This window comes from Musa acuminata, chromosome BXJ2-4 (genome assembly GCF_036884655.1).
Source record: "Musa acuminata AAA Group cultivar baxijiao chromosome BXJ2-4, Cavendish_Baxijiao_AAA, whole genome shotgun sequence".
Classification (NCBI taxonomy): Eukaryota; Viridiplantae; Streptophyta; class Magnoliopsida; order Zingiberales; family Musaceae; genus Musa; species Musa acuminata.
In genome coordinates, this window is record NC_088341.1 from 28,396,931 (window position 1) to 28,415,711 (window position 18,781).

Genomic DNA, 18,781 nt, shown 5'->3' on the forward strand with positions numbered 1-18,781 from the left:
TAAAGTTAGTTATAATTTTTGTTTTCTTTAGATAAAAAAAATTGACAAAGAATGGGAAAATTATGATGGCTGATGTCAACCGTACGTCTCTAATGCTGGTCCAATAGCGAGACACGTTGACCCAGACACGGAGGATTCCTATTGTTCTTCCACCGATGATTCTGGCGCACAACAAAGAGGAGGACGTACACGTGGACTGTCATTGTACACGTGCAATGGTTTCCACACGAAAGCCGCGTTCTACTACTACTTGTCGGCCCCACGTTTCAGGTTCTCGAGAGAGCCACCTAGGATTATAAAGGTAATACATATATATATATATATATATTGTTTTTTAAGTATATAAATATAAACCGAAGAAGCAGAAAACAAAAAACCAAAAAGTTGCTCCCGTCAATCTCAATTTTCCCTCTCTCCTCCCTCGCCCCTCGACGTCGTCTTCTCTAACTCTTTTTATTCCCTTCTTTCAAAACCCTACCGCCTCCCCCCTTTCTCTACGCTCCTTCTCATCGGATCGCCATGTCAAGCGCCGAGGACTCCGTCAAGCTCCCACCGCCACTGCTCCGCCGTTCCCACATCGCCCTCCCGCCCTCCTCTCCCGCCGCGGCGGCCGCCAACCGCCGCTTCGCCTGCCCCTCCACCTCCGTAGATCGCCCTCACCTGTTCCTCGGCCGATCTCCACCAGGAGCCGCGGAAAACGATAAGATCCCTCCTCCCGACACGCCCGTGAGTGATCCCAACCAATCTCTGCCCCTGGCTCGCTACTGTGATCGACATGTCCACTATTGCCTTTTTTCAATTTCCTTGACATAGAAGCAGCTTGTCTTTCTTTGTGATATCGTTGATTCGTTTTCACTTTGTTTTTATTGATTGCAGTATGCTCTTTAGTTTCTACGAGTTCTGTACTCCCTAGTATCATACTCTAGATTCATTGTATGGTAAATATAATATTGGTGAAGATCCTTATTGCCCCCTTTTGTTGAAAGATCAGATAGTTTATTAAATTTGGTTATGCATAAGGTTAACGTTTATCATCAAATATCATATGAACTTCAAGGACAAAGTAAGGTGAAAACATACTTTTGGATCATTGTAAAAGTTCTATTAGATTCGAGTTATTACATGAATGTGTCAAAGATAAAGTAATATTGGAGTCAAGTCTTTGACAAAACAGTCCCAGATACAGAATCATGGACTTTCCGAGTTCAGCATTGAGTGCCAGGCTATAGAGGTCTTAGAGTGTCTTAGTAACTTTCAAAATATCCAATTGACTTATTATCTGATGGAATAGATAATTGTTTGTTTAATTCTTGATCCCTGAGAGAGAGTCTGTTTGTAATAGTGGTTCGACCTTTACATATCCACTGGTATTTATTGGTCACCAAGCACCGGTAACAGATTATATACCTTTGTACCACTTGGTAAACAATTTTTTATGATTCTTGTCAGTGATACAGATGGTGCATGTTGGTATCTACTCGTTCAACATATTGTCGCAACCTGTATTTGATTGTATTTAAAACCTTAAAGCGAGTGGTATAAAAAGTGCACCGTAGCACTCATGAGTTGACATGCAATATTCATATCAAAGTGATACTTGCAAACACTTCTTATTTCTGCTTTTGGTTATAGGAATCATTGACATATTTGTTTTTTTTGGGGGTAAAATGTGAAGATATTTGTTTTATTGGTCAAAGCTTATATCTAAAAACTAATCATGATGTACCTATGAATGTAATTCTGAAAGCATATTTTGAACTAATTGAGAGTGTGAGCTTTGGTGCTGTTTAAGGTTGTGCCTTTTTGACATTCACTGGTCTGCCCTTTTATATCTTAGACATGGTTGACTTGTTAGCCATGTTTTGTGAAAACTAAGAACCTACGACTTCATCTAAAAGACCAACTAATTAAATCTAATAGCTTATGCAATTGTGGCTGCAGTGATATGATAGAATATAAGTTAATTATTAGCTACTCGAAACTTCTTTTTTAGTACCCACACTCTTTTAATAATTACTCGATATTATAGAAGGTCACTACTTGACTATATAAGTTTGTTGTGGTACCACTAGTTAGTGTTAGAGGTTTTATAAAAATCTCTCTCATGTTCAAATTTTCCATGTCTACAACTTCACATCAATTCTTACCAGGGGTTTAAATAGGTGCTCGAGTGCTAGGGTGAGGTGAGGCCTGAGCCCTTTAGGCCTCGACTAAGCGACGTGCTTCGGTGAAGTGCCACCTGGGCGCTTGGTTGAATCCAAGCACTGGGTGCCTCGGGTGAGCCCTCGGTTCAAACGAAGCAATCGAACCAAACTATTAAGTCTGGTTCGATTGAACAGTAGCTAGTTGGTTCGATTGAACCAACTAAGCCACATACTATTACTATACCTACAAAACCCACCACCCCGCCCCCTTGTGCGACCCCGGGCCATAAACCCTAGCGTAACTATTGCCTCTGCCGCTGATGCTTCCTCTGCTGCTATCTCCATCGTCGACACATACGATCGACGCTTCCTTTGTTGGCAACGAACGGGTCTGACAAGCTAGCTTTCATACACAGTTTCTTCTATCGTTGTTGCTTCTATGTGTAGCTCCTTCCACCGTCGAGGGAGAGGACTGTAGCTTCCTCCGCCACTGATAAACACCTCTGAAGCTTCCTCCGTCCATGACGTCAGCGTTAATAGCTTCCGCCACTGCCATCGCTGCTGTCGTCCATAGCTTCCTTCGTCGTTGTTGTAGTCATCCAAAGCTTCCTTTGTCGTTGCTGCTGTCATCCGTAGCTTCCTCCATCGCCGCCACCATCATTTGAAAGTTCCTCCGCCATCGCTACCCTCTCCTTCCCCACTTTCTACTATCGGTGACTCTTTTCTTCCCCTTTAATTGTTGTTAACAGTAGATAACTCTTTTCTCCCCCTCTAACTACTGTTAACAATAGATAATCTACTATTAATAATAGATTGTTAACTACCGTTATCATATATTAGTCCCTATTTAGATTTTAACACTGTTAATCTCTATTTATTTAAAATTGTTATTAGGGTTTGAGGATTAATGGCAAGTGTACAAAGAAATTTAGAAGATTCATAAAAAAATTCAAGAAAGGATCCTGCTTGGAAATACAATTATCTAAAGGATCCTAATGTAGTACTTGCATCTTTTGTGATAAGACTGCTAGAAGGTGGTATTTTTTGTGTAAAGTAACATCAAGTAGGGAACTTCAAGAATGCATCAACATGCAAGAAGTGTCCACTTGATGTAAAAAAAGAGTTGCTGACTTATTAACTGAAAAAAAGATGCAAATGAATGTTGAACATATTAGAGATAACGAAGAAGATTATTCAAAAAGTGTTAATTTAAGTGGGAAAAGAGTATATGACAAAAAAGGAAAAGAAGTCATGGTTCTTAAGAAGGGTAAAAGGGGATCGATGGACTTATATATGTATCAAGGATCACAGAAGTAACAAGGGCAAACAAGAGTAAAATTAAGACAAACAACTATAAGTGATGCTTATAATAAGGAAATAAGGAGAAGAACAATTCAGTATATTGCTCGTCTTTTTTTATCAAGCTAGCCTTCCCCTTAGTACTTATTGTTTATACAATTTTAAAGAGATGATTGAACTTATTGAAATATATGGTGGGGGATTAAAACCTTCAAGTTATTATGAGTTGTGAGTTTTATTACTAAAAAAAGAGTTGGATTATACAAATGACTTATTAAAGGGCTACAAAGAATCATGGGTAAAGTAAGGTTGCTTTATTAGTCAGATGCTTGGATCGACAGGAGACATAGGAGTATAATTAATTTCATGGTCAATTGTTCTTTAGGAACCATATTTGTGAAGTCAATAAATGTATCATCTTCTATGAAATTTGGAAAAAAGATATATGAGTTGCTTGACAAGTTTGTGGAGGAAATTGGTGAACAAAATGTTGTCTAAGTTATAAACGACAACGAAAGCAACTATGTGTTAGCTAGTAAGGTGTATCTTTTGAATTTTTTAATCTTTTAATTACATATGTCTCCAACTTAAATGGAAGAATTATGTGACTCTTAAGTCTTATTAATTTTGTTATCCTTTGTCTTAGGTAAATTACCTGAAGCAAAAAGACAACATTTATATTAGACTCTATGTACGACACATTGTATTGATTTGATGTTGGAGGATATTGGAAGGATTCCTAACATGAAGAAGACTTTAAAAAGGATAATCTTTGTCGTTGGATTTCTCTATAATCATACTGGAACTTAAAATATGATAAGAGAATTTATAGGCAATAAGGAATTGGTGAGATATAGTGTCATCCAATTTGCTACTTCTTGAGATTACAGAGCGTGCATCATCAAAAACATAATATAAGAATCATGTTTATCTCGGAGAAATGAGTGACAAGCAAATGAGTAAAAGAAGCGAAAGGTAAGAGGGCCGGTGATATCATCTTAATGTCATCCTTTTGGAATCTTATAATTTATACATTAAAGGTAATAAGCTCTCTTACTCGAGTCTTTCAGTTGACAGGTAATAAAAAGACGCCTGCAATGAGTTATATTTATGAGGCTACATATATAGCAAAAGAGATGATTCAAAAGTCTTTTGATGGAAATGAACAAAAATATAAGAAAATATTTGCAATCATTGATGAAAGATGGAATTGTCAACTTCATCGTTCATTATATGCAGTAGGGTATTATTTGAACTCATAATTCTTTTATAAGAACACCTCCATGATGTAGAAGTTATAAATGAGTTATATAAGTGCATTGCAAGATTGATTCCAAGCCTTGAAGTGCAAGATAAGATCATACACGAATTATATTTATGTAAGAATGCTGATGGTCTTTTTGGAATTCTAATAGCAGCTCGATCTAGGATAACTACATCCTCAGATATTAATAAATTTGTATAATTAATTTCATATATAGTATGTTATTGTTAATAATAAAGTAAATTTTGCAGTTGAATGATGGAGTCTATTTAGAAATTCTGCCCTGAACTTGTCGTAATTGGCTATCAAAAGTCTTAGTTTGACATGTAGTGCTACGAGTTGTGAGCGAAATTAGAGTGTCTTTGAGCATGTAAGGATCACAAAATATTTTTGTTTCAATTAATCTATTCTTTTTTAATAAATATATTAATATATTTTTAAATTAAATGACATGATAGATTCACACAAAGAGAAGAAATCGGTTAGAGCATCAATGATTACATGATCTTGTTTATATAAAGTATAATCAAGCATTGAAGGCTCGTCATGATTTGTGAAATAACATTGATCTAATCTCATTGCAAGGTATTGATGAATCAAATGAGTGGTTGGTGGAGGAAATGAGTGCGAACTTGTAAAATGCTAAAGATAAACTTGTATTTAAAGATGATAGTTTGACATGGAGAGATGTGACACGAGTCTTAGGTGTTGGAGAATTATAATCATGTACAAGATTGATGACGATGGAAAAAATGAGTGTAAAAGACTCAAGCTCATCTTTTGCTATTGTCGAAGATAAGGAAATATATTTTGATGAATATGGATGAGAGGAAGAGAAAGATGATGATATGTTTAAGATTGACGATGTTGATTATGATAATGATTGAATTTGATGCATAAAATTATTATTTTGAGTCTTTTAACATTTTTGTTATTAGAAGATAGATAATGTGACTTGATGTTTTAGATCTTTTTAATTTAATGTCATATTTTAATTTATATAATCATATTTATCAATTATATTATATATTTTTATGTTTTAATATTTTAGAGTGCCTCGTTTTGCTCGGGTGAGCACCTACCACCTCGAGCATTTTGGGATCTTGGTACCTTTTGGCCCTTAGTGTTTGTAAATTATTGATTTATATAAAGTATAAACAAGCATTGAAGGCTTATCATGATGTGTAAAATAACATTGATTCAATCTCATTACAAGACATTGATGATTCAAATGAGTGGTTGGTGGGGGAAATGAGTGCGAACTTGTAAGATATTGAAGATGAGCTTATATTTGAAGATGACAGCTTGACATGGGGAGACAAGAGTCTCGGGTGTTGAAGAATTACAAACATATACAAGACAAATGACGAAGGCAAAAATGAGTACAAAAGCCTCAGGTTTATCTCCTGCCATTGTCGAAGAGGAGGAAACCTATTTTGATGAAGATGGACGTGAGGAAAAGAAAGATGATGATATGTTTGAGAATGACGATGTTGATTATAATGATGATTGAATTTGCTGTATAACTTTATTGTTTTGAGTCTTTTGACATTTTTGTTATTAGAAGATAGATAATGTGACTTCGTACCTTGGATCTTTTTAATTTAATGTCATATTTTTATTTATATAATCATATTTATCAATTGTATTATTTATTTTTTATATTTTAATATTTCAAAGCATCTCGCTTCGCTCGGGCAAGCACCTAGTGCCTCGAGCATTTTGAGATCTTAGCGCATTTTGACGTTTAGTGCTTTTTAAATCACTGATTCTTACAAGGACTTGGCATTAGTTTCTGTAGTCAATCAAGGATTTTACTCAATCTTCTACATCCTTCTCAAGTTGGGAGCTTTTGTAACTTATTATGGAAAATATTCAAGAAGATTATGAGCATGATCAAGTTAAAGCCATTGAACTTTCAATGCAAAATTTATAGGTCAACTTGGTTGATGTTGCTGGGAGTTCTTATAGTACTATACTAGTGTCCACATGACATGACATAGGTATTGGAGTGAAATATGCGTAGTTAGACTTGGCTGAAAAGAGAATTAGTAACAAGCATCCTATAGTCAGAGGCATAGAAGATGAGGAAAGAAGAAAGGGTAGCAGGAAGAGGGTAGTTTTGCGACTTTCTAAGTCCCAATACTTTCTTGCTTGATGGTATGCCTTAGGAGTAGAAGGAAGAAAAGAAGAGAAGAACAAAAAAGAAGAGAAAAGATAACAGACGAAAAGAATAAGAAATGTTATTAGCTTAAGAATATTTTTGGATCTTTAATATTTTGTTCTAGATTTTCTTCCTTTTAGTTTGTATTCCCAAATCTTAGATCAAGGTATCAACTATGTCAAGCAATCCATATCTACACTTGAAATTCCCTTTGCTGATCTTGAGCAACACAAGCTTGGTGTATGCTTGCTTTGTGAAAGTTCTTAGAGTGAGATGTAATGCTTTAGTGGATATAAATTTTAATTAATTATTTAATGTTTTGATTGATTTGTGCTTTTTTCTCGAGTGGAATCAATTATATTCATGGTATTGAACAATTCTGATATGAACTCTCTAATCTGTATTGCTATTCTCTAGGACTGATTCATTTTTTATAGTTTTTTCTTCCTTAGAGTCAGAATTTGGTTGGGATTGACTATAATTGTTCAAACCCCACCGGAGTTGGTTGATTTTGGCCAATCCTTTATTTGACAACACTAAAAGAAGACAGTGAAGAATAGTTGATGGAAAGATTTAAATAAGGGAAGCCATGACTGAAAAATTGTAGTTGAAGACCTATGACTGTGAAACAGAGAAAACACTGTTACAATGTTACATTACAAGTTTACAACCATTGCATTGGTCACCAATGTTACAATGATGATCTCATCATTCATTACCAGGAAAGCAGAGAGAAAAATGATATATCAGGAGAGGAAATGTGAGAACAAAATGTCGCACTTATCCCATGAGGAAATAGATTCACTATAACAAAGAAGGAAGGTGTCGTGATATTCACAATTAATCTCAAATTTCATGGGCACTCACACCGAATAAAGTTTTCTTTTTTATTTATGCATTACTAATGCCTCACTCACATGGTGACTGGTTGGAAAAGAAGAAAACATGGTGACCGGAGAAGCCTTGAGAAAACAATGGGTCTATCACATCTGCAGAGCTACATGTGGATGAGTGTTATGCTTTTTTTTATGACATATATAATAGTTATTTACTTCATTGGTATCTTTGTCATATATATTTAGTATTTATATTCTAATATCATAAATATTTTATGTTATTATATTTTACTGTCATTTTTTGGTTATATATGTTTTAACAAATTTAGATGTTTTATGAAATATGCATATAAAAGACCTTAGAAACGTACATATCTTCAATTTTTTCTCAGATCTTAATTTGAATTTCAATATTTTGTTAATTTTTAAAATTATTTTGTTAGTCAATTCCAACCCCATTGATTTTATCTAATCGATCCTACCTATCTTGATCATATCGTTCCTAACTGAATATAATATTGCTATTGATCTTGCATACTATAGAATAAACAAGATGATCATTTTAACAGGGTGTTATAGTATTGTAGCCTCAGATCATTGTCATTATGTGTTAATTTCCATATTGGTCTTTGTAATCTTAAGTCTTAGTGCATGTAAGTCCTTTGAGTTTGTTTAGCTACAACAAGATGGCTAATTTTAGGTAACCAGTCATGTATTGAGTCGCTTATCACAGAAGGCTTTTAAAATGTTTTGGATTTTCCCCTTGTCTCCTTCCTTGAATCTATACTTTCTTTTTGAAGTCTAAAAGAAACTTTGTGCTTTTTTTATTAGCTTAAATCTTTATAAACCTCGTCTTAGTTTTCTACCAATTCTACTCTTGTCTTTTTTGTGATTTTTGCATTTACATGAATGAACAAGCCTTTTCTCATTCAAGTAAACTTTTCTTTCTCATCTGACTTAAATATAAGAGTCATGACATGCAATTTTAAGTGGACCGAATAGCAACGAACAATTATTGAACGTCAGTAGGATGGATGACACGATAGTATGAATATTGAATGATAATTGAACTTCAGTAAGATTAATGGCTCAATTATTGAACAGTTATTCACCTGTTAAAAACTAATTTAATTAAAAATAATTTTGAGCTAAATTGAACATTCATAGGCATAAACCTGTTTGGCATCAATTTAAACAAGATGTCCACTATGAGATGTATTAGTTTAGTACACGATAGTATGAATATTGAATGATAATTGAACTTCAGTAAGATGGATGGCTCAATTATTGAACAGTTATTCACCTGTTAAAAACTAATTTAATTAAAAATCATTTTGAGCTAAATTGAACATTCATAGGCACAAACCTGTTTGACATCAATTTAAACAAGTTGTCCACTACGAGATGTATTAGTTTAGTGCTAGTAGCCAAGTGGTTATGAAAGCCCGTGAAATCCTTTTCACTATGTTTACTTTCTTCTTTTCTCCCATAATTCTATATACTATTTGCTTTCACATTTATCAATGATCAATCTTTAAACTCCAAATGTGCTTATTGGTTGTATGTGCATAACACACTACCAATGTATAACCTGCTATGATGATTTTGAGTGCAGTGTTTTTTTTTTTTTCTATTTTTCTCGAAAGCATTGACCTAACACAACTTACAACATGGTTGGCTTTGTGGCGAGTAATTTAAGATTTATAATTGGCATTTCCCCCTCTTTAGATGCTGACATCATCTGTGACATTTATTAGCAGGTGCTTTTGCAATAGGAATGCTTTTAGAATCTACTTATACATAGAAAAACCAGAATTTTTTACTTTGGATTGCTGTCCATTAAAAGAATAAATTATGACACAAGAGAACTAAAGGGAAAGACAGGCGGATAAATTGTTAACTCTACTTTGAGAATAATTGTTTGCGAAATAACTAACTATGCAATGAACCACTTTTTCTGCCTTTCTAGATTACCTACCTGCAGCTGACTGAACTGCTAAAGATTCAAAACAACTGAAACTGGGATACTTAGATTAGATAGCACTTGTCTTGTTGCTCTTCCACCAAGTTTGATCCATCAGCTGGTGATGTGATAACTATATAGACTTTTTATGTGTAACAATTGAAGCTACTGCTGAGAGCCATAATTTTTCATAAAAAACAACTTCAGTCTTAGGAAAGGCATCTTTTTTTTTAAAGCTCTGAGGAAAGGACAACATTTGCTACTGGAAGCCTCTAACATCATTTTCTCAATCATTGGCCAACAAGTTTACGAGGAAAATTTTTCAGATCAGAAGGAAGCGAAGATTCAAATTTTCACATCTTCAATGTATATATGTTTCTATAACTAATATGGCTAAGAAATCTATGTCACAGTGTTATCTTTTTTGGTCTACACAAAAGATTTTATTTAGGATTAAAATCCAACTTCATATTGCTTGTAAAATGTACACATGAGAGTTGAAATATGAACTCCATTTTATGTTGATATATAGTAGTTCGGCATCCGTTAAGGTTGGATTTATCCAGGTCTAACCTTTATATACATAGATGAAGACCCAAGCACAACCATGGAGGATCCACATGGATCTAGATTGGTTTAGCGTGGGCCTGTTCTAGATTTACGTAAATGTAGCCTGAATCAATGTGGTATTAGGCTAGATCTGTGCAAATCTAGCTTAGTTCTATCCTTGCAGATCAAGCTTAGATCTTGAGCATGTTTAGAATGAACAATCAACCTATGGCATGTGCTTTAAAGCAAAAGGTTTAACTATAAAATGTGGAGTGTGCAATCCAAGCAATATGTCTTAGCAAGTCTTAAGCAAGAAAAGTAAGCATCAGAACAAGATGACAAGGTTTAGATTTACCTTGATTTGGAGAGAAGAATTGATTGCAGAGAAGTCTACACTTTAGCAAGAAAGAAAGGATCTAAATCTATTCCCACTTTGAGAAATTTGAAAAAGGGACAATGACCATGAAAAGAGGAGAATTGAGGGTGCTGGTGAAAAAATGTTATGAAATTGCATTGGAAAGGGTTGATAGAGGGTGCGAAATATGCAGTAAGCCAGGGTTGATGGGGTGTGGGAACTGGGCGATATGCTTACTACTTATTTACATATGTACTGTCTGGTATACTTGGTATGCATCAATATGGACAAAATCGTCTGGTATACACATCAATTTGCGATTGAACTGGAAATTACCGATCGTAGAGACCGGTCCAGTCAAAACTTAAAGCCATGCTGGTATATTAGATATTAATTTCTTTATCTTTTGAGTATAAATAATTATTTAATGTTTTTAATTATTAGTCCCACCTTTTGTGTCTGTGGAACTTGTTCTCTGGCCATTCGAAAATTCTGCTTTTTTAGTATCACTCGCACTTAGTTATTATGAGAGATTTTGTTAGACTTTCTCATTAGAATGCTAACTGTGAGGTTCATATACCAGAGCTTCTGAAATTTCTTCATAAGCTTAAGTTATTCTTTTTTTCAAACCTGATTGATCTATTACAGTCTGGAGTACATTTGTGCAGAACAAAAAGGAAATGCATGAGGCAGAAAAGAAAGACATTCAGAGTGCTGATGGAGCAATCAATCAGGCACTTAAGGAGGAATTTAATGGTAGTACAATTCCAACTGGGTTGGGAATTGCTATTAAACGGCAAAGGAAAACCAAGCTAAAGAGTAAACATCTTGAGCTGCATACTTCAGGATCAACTGATGGTAACTCTGGTGGTCATTTCATTCATCTACTGTATGATATTAGATACACATGTAGTGTTTATAACCAGTTGTTGGTAATGCCTTTTAAATTGGAGAATGATTTGATTTGTGATGCTACTTCATTTCAGGTACCCATTTAAATCCTTTAGCTTCTAACAGCTGTCGTTATGATAGTTCTCTAGGTAATACTTCTTATTTGTTCATTATGGTGTTAATAAATTCCATTTTCTTTAAGCTACTTTCCCTTGTAACTTTTCATGTTAAATAAGCTTGTTGTGGTTTGTCAGGCTTGCTAACAAAGAAATTCATTGATCTGCTACATAAAGCCAAGGATGGGAGTCTTGATTTGAACACTGCTGCAGAAACATTGGAGGTTCAACTCTATTATTTGCAAATAATCTAGGCTTTCTAAGTTTGTTCCTTATCTTGTCCTTATAGCTGAAACGAATTACCAATAAATTAAATTGCTCTTTGACTGCTTTGATAGGTTCAGAAGAGGAGGATTTATGACATAACTAATGTTCTTGAAGGAGTAGGATTGATTGAAAAGACTTTCAAGAATAAAATACGCTGGAAGTAATTTTTAAATCCCGTTGTTTATTTTTGTTTGATTGAAAATTTTTTGTGCTTATAAAAGATTGTTGTGATAAGGGGAATCGATATGTCAAGGCCAAAAGAATTGGATGATCAAATTGCTCGGTTGAAGGTATGTCATCTTGGTAATGCCGTTCCTTACAAATCTATACTGGTTATTGCACTTTTTTTTTAAATTGCATCTAAACACATTATTACTTTACACTGGTTACATGTCTCATCGATATCATACTTCTTTTGCATTTGAGAAAATGAGTGTGGTCTTGGATTTTCATATTTTACCAGTATACTTGTTGAAATAGTGGGATGTTGATAAGATTTTTATGAAGAGATAGCATGCTCAAAGCCAAATTAGAATAACTGCTGAACATGATGTTCGAGATATCACAGGTTTAAGAACTTCTTATCATTAGTGTTTGGCAGCGATAGCTAGGTTCTCAGATCTTACTGTGACCCGCTTACTGGAGTGTCTTCTAGTTAAGAGAGTGTGGGTTTAGAATTAGGGCTTGCTATTCAATGAATTCAGCAAAATGATTTTGCTGAACAAGAGGTTCTGCAGTGAGTTCAACATCTTAATGTTGTTACAAGACCAATTTTAGTGAAGGGATTTTAAATTCAATACCCAAAAATTGATTTCAGCACCTTGAACCCAGTGAATTGGTAATGATTGAGATAAAAAACAGGGATACGTGCCTCTGAGTTCATATGAAATCATTTACTGAATTTTGAGTGAATAATTTCAACCAATTCAAGTTGAGTGAATTTATGAAAGACAACTATCTTCTACTAATAATTGGACTGGCATGCTTCAGATCTGTGTCATGGCTTAAAAGCTAAAGCAATGTTGGAAATGCTTGCAAATCATGAAATCAATGTACAAAACTTGAAAATGATCTTAATATCTTGACATAAACGAAGAGTGCCATGCACATTTGGAGGAATGGGCTAGAAGATATGTTAAATTGAATGTTGATAAATGCTGTATGGCCTTTGATAAGTATTTGGTATATGGCTTGCTTGATTCCTATTACAAAATTGTTAAAATTATTGACAAAATATTTTTCTATTTTCTTAATTGAAGAAGCTTTTATTCCTTTTATAAAAGTATCTTTGGTGCATAAGTTCATAAATTTATTGGCATAAACTGGGAGGTCATATTGTCCTTTTTCAGGTTTGAAGGACCTTTCACTATAATGAAATTAGAATTGACCTCTGGGCATGGGTGAGAGTTTGCATGGACCTAGACCTAGTGGCTTCATGTTTGTGCTTTCTTAGTTGTTCTTGATTTTGTTACTAACTAATTTAATTAAGCTTATGTGACCTTAAGTATTAAAATAGAAGGCACATGCAAGTCAGAGGATCATTGATTATCAGCCTTATCCATATCTTGGTGAAGATGATCTTAAAGATTTTGGCAAGCATAAGCTGCAACTGATACTTATTTATCAGTCTCATGTTGTTTCCTTCAAGACAAATGACTTATGATTTTGCATTATGCATGCATATAAAATTGAACATTGTTCTTGATGCAATAAATGTGTAATCATGTATAAAGTCAATTTTAATAAAGCCTTTATATTGTGAAAGGCAAATGTATGTACACCCTGCCTTGCAGAAAGGATCTCTACTCCTAAATGAGTACCATGAAGTTCCATGCTCATCCAAAAATTGCTGATGACACTGACATGATGGAAGGCAACCCGTCTTTCCCTGCTATTTGGCTTGTCTAATATATTGCAGTCTTGGCCATCCCTGTGCACCATTTGTTCTTGTTTAAAATCCCTCGGCTGATTAAATAGATTGATAGATGCAAAAAAAGAAAAAAAAAAAAAAAAACAGATCTCATGTAGCAGTGTTTCTAGTACCAGCAATTTGAGCTAGCTGGTTAATTGATCATGTGATTGCAGAGCTAAATGAGGATGCACATCTAACATTATTAATTTAAAATTTCATAGCCTTGCCTTCTTTAGCAATTGATAGTTGAGGATATTTAATTGGGTCATATTTATTGGAAAGAGATAGACATGGCTTAGTAATAAAATCTTATGACAAATTTCTCAGGATACTAAATAATTATGTTCATAGAGGAGCAATAATGAGACCCGTCTCTTGTGAACCTTTTCTTGGTCCTATATTTTTTCAGCAACTACCGTGATGCTAGGTTTGTAGAGGCAATTAAAGGATGTACCAATCATTGATAGATATTCTTTTTTAATTTGTATATATATCTGTAAGATTTGATGGGATCAAAGGTAACTTCCTATAAAAATGTGCAAGATGACTTCTTACAAGAGGAACTCCTCTGTAAAGAGATGCATGTTCCTTTGGACTATGTTGTCTAACATATATATGTGATGCTATTAGCACTTCCCCATCAGTCGTAACTTTTCAAAGAGGATTCAAATGTTACTCTACTCAGCATTGCAGTGTTGAATTTTATGCTTTTAAACTTTCTATGAGGACAGCATGAACCACCCTCCTTTAATTGACCACAGCAAAGAATATATAAAAACTTAATATATGATATGAGCTTGGATGTTTTGTAATTGAGGGAAACAATCATATATTCAATTGGAATGCAAGGACTAAAGGATGTGGCTTTTTTTCTTACACAACCCTTGATGTGTTTTATGTTCTTGTGTATGTTCTTTTGTCACCCTTTCTTTTTTGGTAAGCTTATTTTTTCTATAAATGGGTCCTTTTTCTGGTAGGTGAGTTCCTCTCTTCTTTTTCTTTTTCTTTGTAGGTTTTTCTTCTATCATTTCTCTTAAAATTGAAATAGGTTTCTCTCCTTCCTTTCCAAGAAACCTAGAAAAGAAAACTGACATTTGAGCCGGTTGGCTTTTGGAACAATGGTCCACAATAACTGGGCTGTATATCTGCTAGCATTGGGCTGGGATAACTGATATTTAACATTGGCTGGATATATATCACTGAGATGTTTGACTCTAGCCAGTCTAAGGTCGGGTTTTGGCTAAATTCCAGTGGAACGAGGAGTTTATTTCTTTATTTTTCTTTTTGAAATTAAAAAGAGGCATATGCCTAAATATTACCTCAGCTGACAACACTTGAGGCCTGCTGACAGTGTGAAACAAATTTTAAGAGGCTCAATACTCTGTTATATATTTTACAAATTTCTATTGATACAAAATTGGCTAGAATGTTTAATTATGTATCTTAATTTGTCGCAGGCTGAAGTCAAAGCTCTATATTCAGAAGATTGCAGACTGGATGAGATGATAAGGTGGGTTGTCATCTGAAAAAGAAGTGTAGTACTTTCATATGTGGCTTAGCTTCCATTTCTTTTGCAGAGAAATACAAGAGAGTCTGTGGGTCTTCACTGAAGATGAAAACCACAAAAAGTAGGTTCCAATTTGTTGCTTTCCATGTCCAAATAATATGCTTGGATTTTTTTTTATTTTCCCTAAAATTTAATGGTCTGCTCTGCTTAGAGGGCTCTATCTCACCAAAGAAGACATTACCAGCATTCCTTGCCTCCAGGTTGCCTATGGATCCTTAGGAATTTCAGTCTGTTTACATCTATTAATTGTACCCTTCTATCAATAATTTAAGATATTCCATTCCTAATTGATGGGGATAGGATGCTGTCCTTATTGCAATAAAAGCTCCGCATGGGACAAGCGTCGAAGTTCCAGATCCTGATGAGGTCAGTTAGATACATTCAGCAATGTGATAACTTTTTCATAATTGGTTGGGTTTGATGACGTTACTTTTTTTAATAGGGCATAGATTTTCCACAAAGGCGGTATCAAATTTTCTTGAGAAGTTCGATAGGTCCAATTAATTGTTTCCTAATTAGGTATTTTTCTGATTTAGTGTCCATGATCCTTGAGACTTCAAATTTAAATAGTAATTGAGCCTTCTCTACTAATTGGCAGTAATCACATGGACAGAATTGGTGCTTCAAATCATAGCCCACAGGAAGCAGCAACAGATTCGTGCATTCAGAGTAGTTCCAGTAATAATGGTATATCTCTACAGCCCACAGAACAAGATGCTGGTCAGGGATATGAGCTTGAAGACCCAGTTCCACCCAGGATCCTCTTAGATTCAATAATCTCCAATGATTGCATGGGTGGCATAGTAAAGATTGTACCATCAGATGTTGATGTGAGTGTTCAGAGGTGATTTAGTAATCAGAGATTCCAACATGTTTATGGTTTATTGACAACTAATTTCTTGCCATGCAGATAGAGGCTGATTACTGGCTTTTTTCAGATCTTAGATCTAGCATTACAGATGCATGGAGGACTGAATGTATCCTTGAACTAAATAGGACTCGGTCCTGTATTTTTCTCTTTCTAATGCAGATATACTGACATAAGAAACTATTATTGCTGGCACAATGTTGTTATGGTATCCAAACAGTTTTCATATGTGGCAGCTTTTAATCGTCATCTTCCTTGTTCGTGTCAACTTCATGCTCGCACACTGGTGTTTTGGATTTGATGGCCCGTCATGAACATCCACTTACTGTTGGGATCAAAAAGCTTTTGTTTTTGCAAAATGTTTACTAAGTATCTGCAAAATAACTAGGCGATTCTTGCTAGTGAACTTATCAATAAAGTGAAGCAAGGAATTTGGCAGTTTAGACTGAAACAAGAAATCTGCAGTTCATTCTTATATTTATTTTTTAGCTACTCAAAATCATCCTGATTTTCCTTGATTGATAGAATAATGCGAACAGGATTTCCTCTAGATCATCCTTACACTATCTTAAAGGTCCGCTACTGTTTCCAGATCCAAAAAAGCAGATTGGAGACTTGGGGGCTGCTCTCTTGTGCATGGATGGGGGGATGGCTTGCCTGTTTGTATAGAGCATCAAAGATGGTGAATCAAGGGGGAAACCCAATGTCTTCTATAATGCTTAACATCTTTCTTTTTGATTACGAACATTGTAGCTTTGTATATCTCATATGATTCTTCCTATTAATTTTACATTACTAACCGAATAAAAAATCCATAGTTGTTTTAGCAGTTGTCTGATATCTTTCAGTTCGATTGGATATTTACAATTTCCAATGCCACGGAAGAATTATATGCCTTGCAGGGCTTGGGATGTGATGATACAGTCGGTTGCCTCGTTTATAAAATCCAGGATTGTCATTCGGTGCTTCAAATGTGTTATCATGATGTAGAATACTTGGTATCCACGCTTACGGGGCTGCACACATTAGGTGGGCCTTGGAGAGGCAACACCATTTCGAAACATTATGGGGTGATTCAGTGAGCCAAAATAATACAGTTCATTGTAAATATAGGATTTGCATATATTCAATCCATCGATGGCATCTTTTTAGTTCTATGCTCTGAAGGTGTATGCTGTGAAGGCTGTTTGTAACACTTGTATGCTGACAAAGATTAACAAGAATGTCCAGAAAGAAAATGCAGCATTTCATGAATGTATTTTGTTGCCATCTGTGCATAAATGGCTTATGCTGGATCTTTCTAGAGCGAATTTTCTGAAATCAAGCTCAAAATTTTGTTAACTGCTGCCACATTTATGCCGCTTGAGCGTCTGGCCGAATAGTATGTCTTCCAGTCTGCCATCAGATCAGCCCGAGGTTGATTGGTTTTTCTCACCAGCCAGACATAACTTGTGTGAATAAGGTTTGTTTTGTCTACTGCTTGCTGGTCAGTGAGTAGCAGCCGAGGTTGATTACCTTCTGACAGAAAAGCTTATTGCTGATGTTGTCTGGTGGATCTGTTGCTGATGTTGTCTGGTGGATCTGTTGCTGCTGCTGTTGCTTCATGCAACAGATGCATTATATGATGAGTGTGCTGAAAATAGCTGAACAAAAGAAGTTTGGGCCTCCATGGCTGGGATGATCAGCTTGGTCCCAAGTTTGGATCCACCCTAGCTATACCATGTAGTAATATTTGTTCCTGTCATTCATGATGATCTTAGCCGACTGACTGTCTTTTCCTTACTTTGATGATTTCTCTCTCTCTCTCTCTCTCTCTCTCTCTTTTGAAAGGTAGAGACGCTAATGCGGTAACTGTGCGTAAGGCATAACCACGAAAACACTCTCCCGAGAGTAGAACTTTCGATTTCTATTTTCTTAAGCGTGCTTGAGCATTCAACACATTAACGACTAATATATGTTGGTTAGGCTTTGTGATTTTGGTCAAAATCTAAAGAGTTCGACTAAGAAGGATATGTCTAAAGATGTTGCTCAATCGAAGGCAATGGATGCCACTCGATGTTTCTAATCATGGAAAGGTTGAGAAGAGACTTAATCCAAGTAAGAATTTTCTAAGGATTTATAATTTTTCTGAAGAAAGCAAAACAGAACTTTCTTTTTATTATCATGGGAAGTATATACTGCTTAAAGAAGATCCTTGAGTTTCTCCAATAATAGCAAACACATCCAACCAACATACATATTCTCAAGTAGTTAATGCACTACTTACTAAAAGACTCTTAATAAAAGCAACAAAAGTGACTTCAGAAATAATAAAAAATATATATATAACAACAAAGACTCTAAAACATAATTAATTAGTAGTTGTCTAAAATTAGATCATGCCCCTATATTATTGTCCTCAGCTTGGGAAAAATTAAACTTAGAAATTATAGTCAACTCCTTCCAAAGCACCTCATTAATCTTCTTTAGTTCTTGAGGTGAAATCCGTGCATCTTCAAAATTGCTTTTTCATTGAAATGTACCAAGTATTGAGCAAGTGACTTGTTGTAATACTTTGAACGTCTAATACATCAATCACTTCTCTAG

The 18,781-nt window shown here is 35.0% G+C and overlaps 1 protein-coding gene across 4 annotated transcripts; it reads left to right on the plus strand.

The window, feature by feature from the left end:
- The first annotated feature begins 384 nt into the window (after nucleotides 1-384).
- LOC103981949 (transcription factor E2FB) lies at nucleotides 385-17,021 on the plus strand. Of its 4 annotated transcripts, none has more exons than XM_009398723.3 (14): nucleotides 385-726; nucleotides 11,243-11,432; nucleotides 11,561-11,614; nucleotides 11,720-11,805; nucleotides 11,920-12,008; nucleotides 12,084-12,138; nucleotides 15,218-15,270; nucleotides 15,338-15,388; nucleotides 15,479-15,527; nucleotides 15,628-15,693; nucleotides 15,770-15,846; nucleotides 15,926-16,157; nucleotides 16,238-16,304; nucleotides 16,735-17,021. In XM_009398723.3, coding segments are annotated over exons 1-14 (1,278 nt in total). In that variant the 5' UTR covers nucleotides 385-519; the 3' UTR covers nucleotides 16,737-17,021. The 4 variants fall into 4 exon arrangements, with proteins under 4 accessions (XP_009396998.1, XP_009396999.1, XP_064960480.1 ...); XM_009398724.3 differs by having other exon boundaries at nucleotides 15,941-16,157; XM_065104408.1 differs by having other exon boundaries at nucleotides 16,721-16,833.
- Nucleotides 17,022-18,781: the final 1,760 nt, after the last annotated feature.

Excerpts from the sequence above, each read along its gene's own strand:
- LOC103981949 (XM_009398723.3), top strand. The coding sequence starts at position 520 with ATGTCAAGCGCCGAGGACTCCGTCAAGCTCCCACCGCCACTGCTCCGC. Across the intron at positions 11,615-11,719 it reads TCGTTATGATAGTTCTCTAG|GCTTGCTAACAAAGAAATTC; the intron begins GTAATACTTCTT and ends GTGGTTTGTCAG. Across the intron at positions 12,139-15,217 it reads ATCAAATTGCTCGGTTGAAG|GCTGAAGTCAAAGCTCTATA; the intron begins GTATGTCATCTT and ends AATTTGTCGCAG.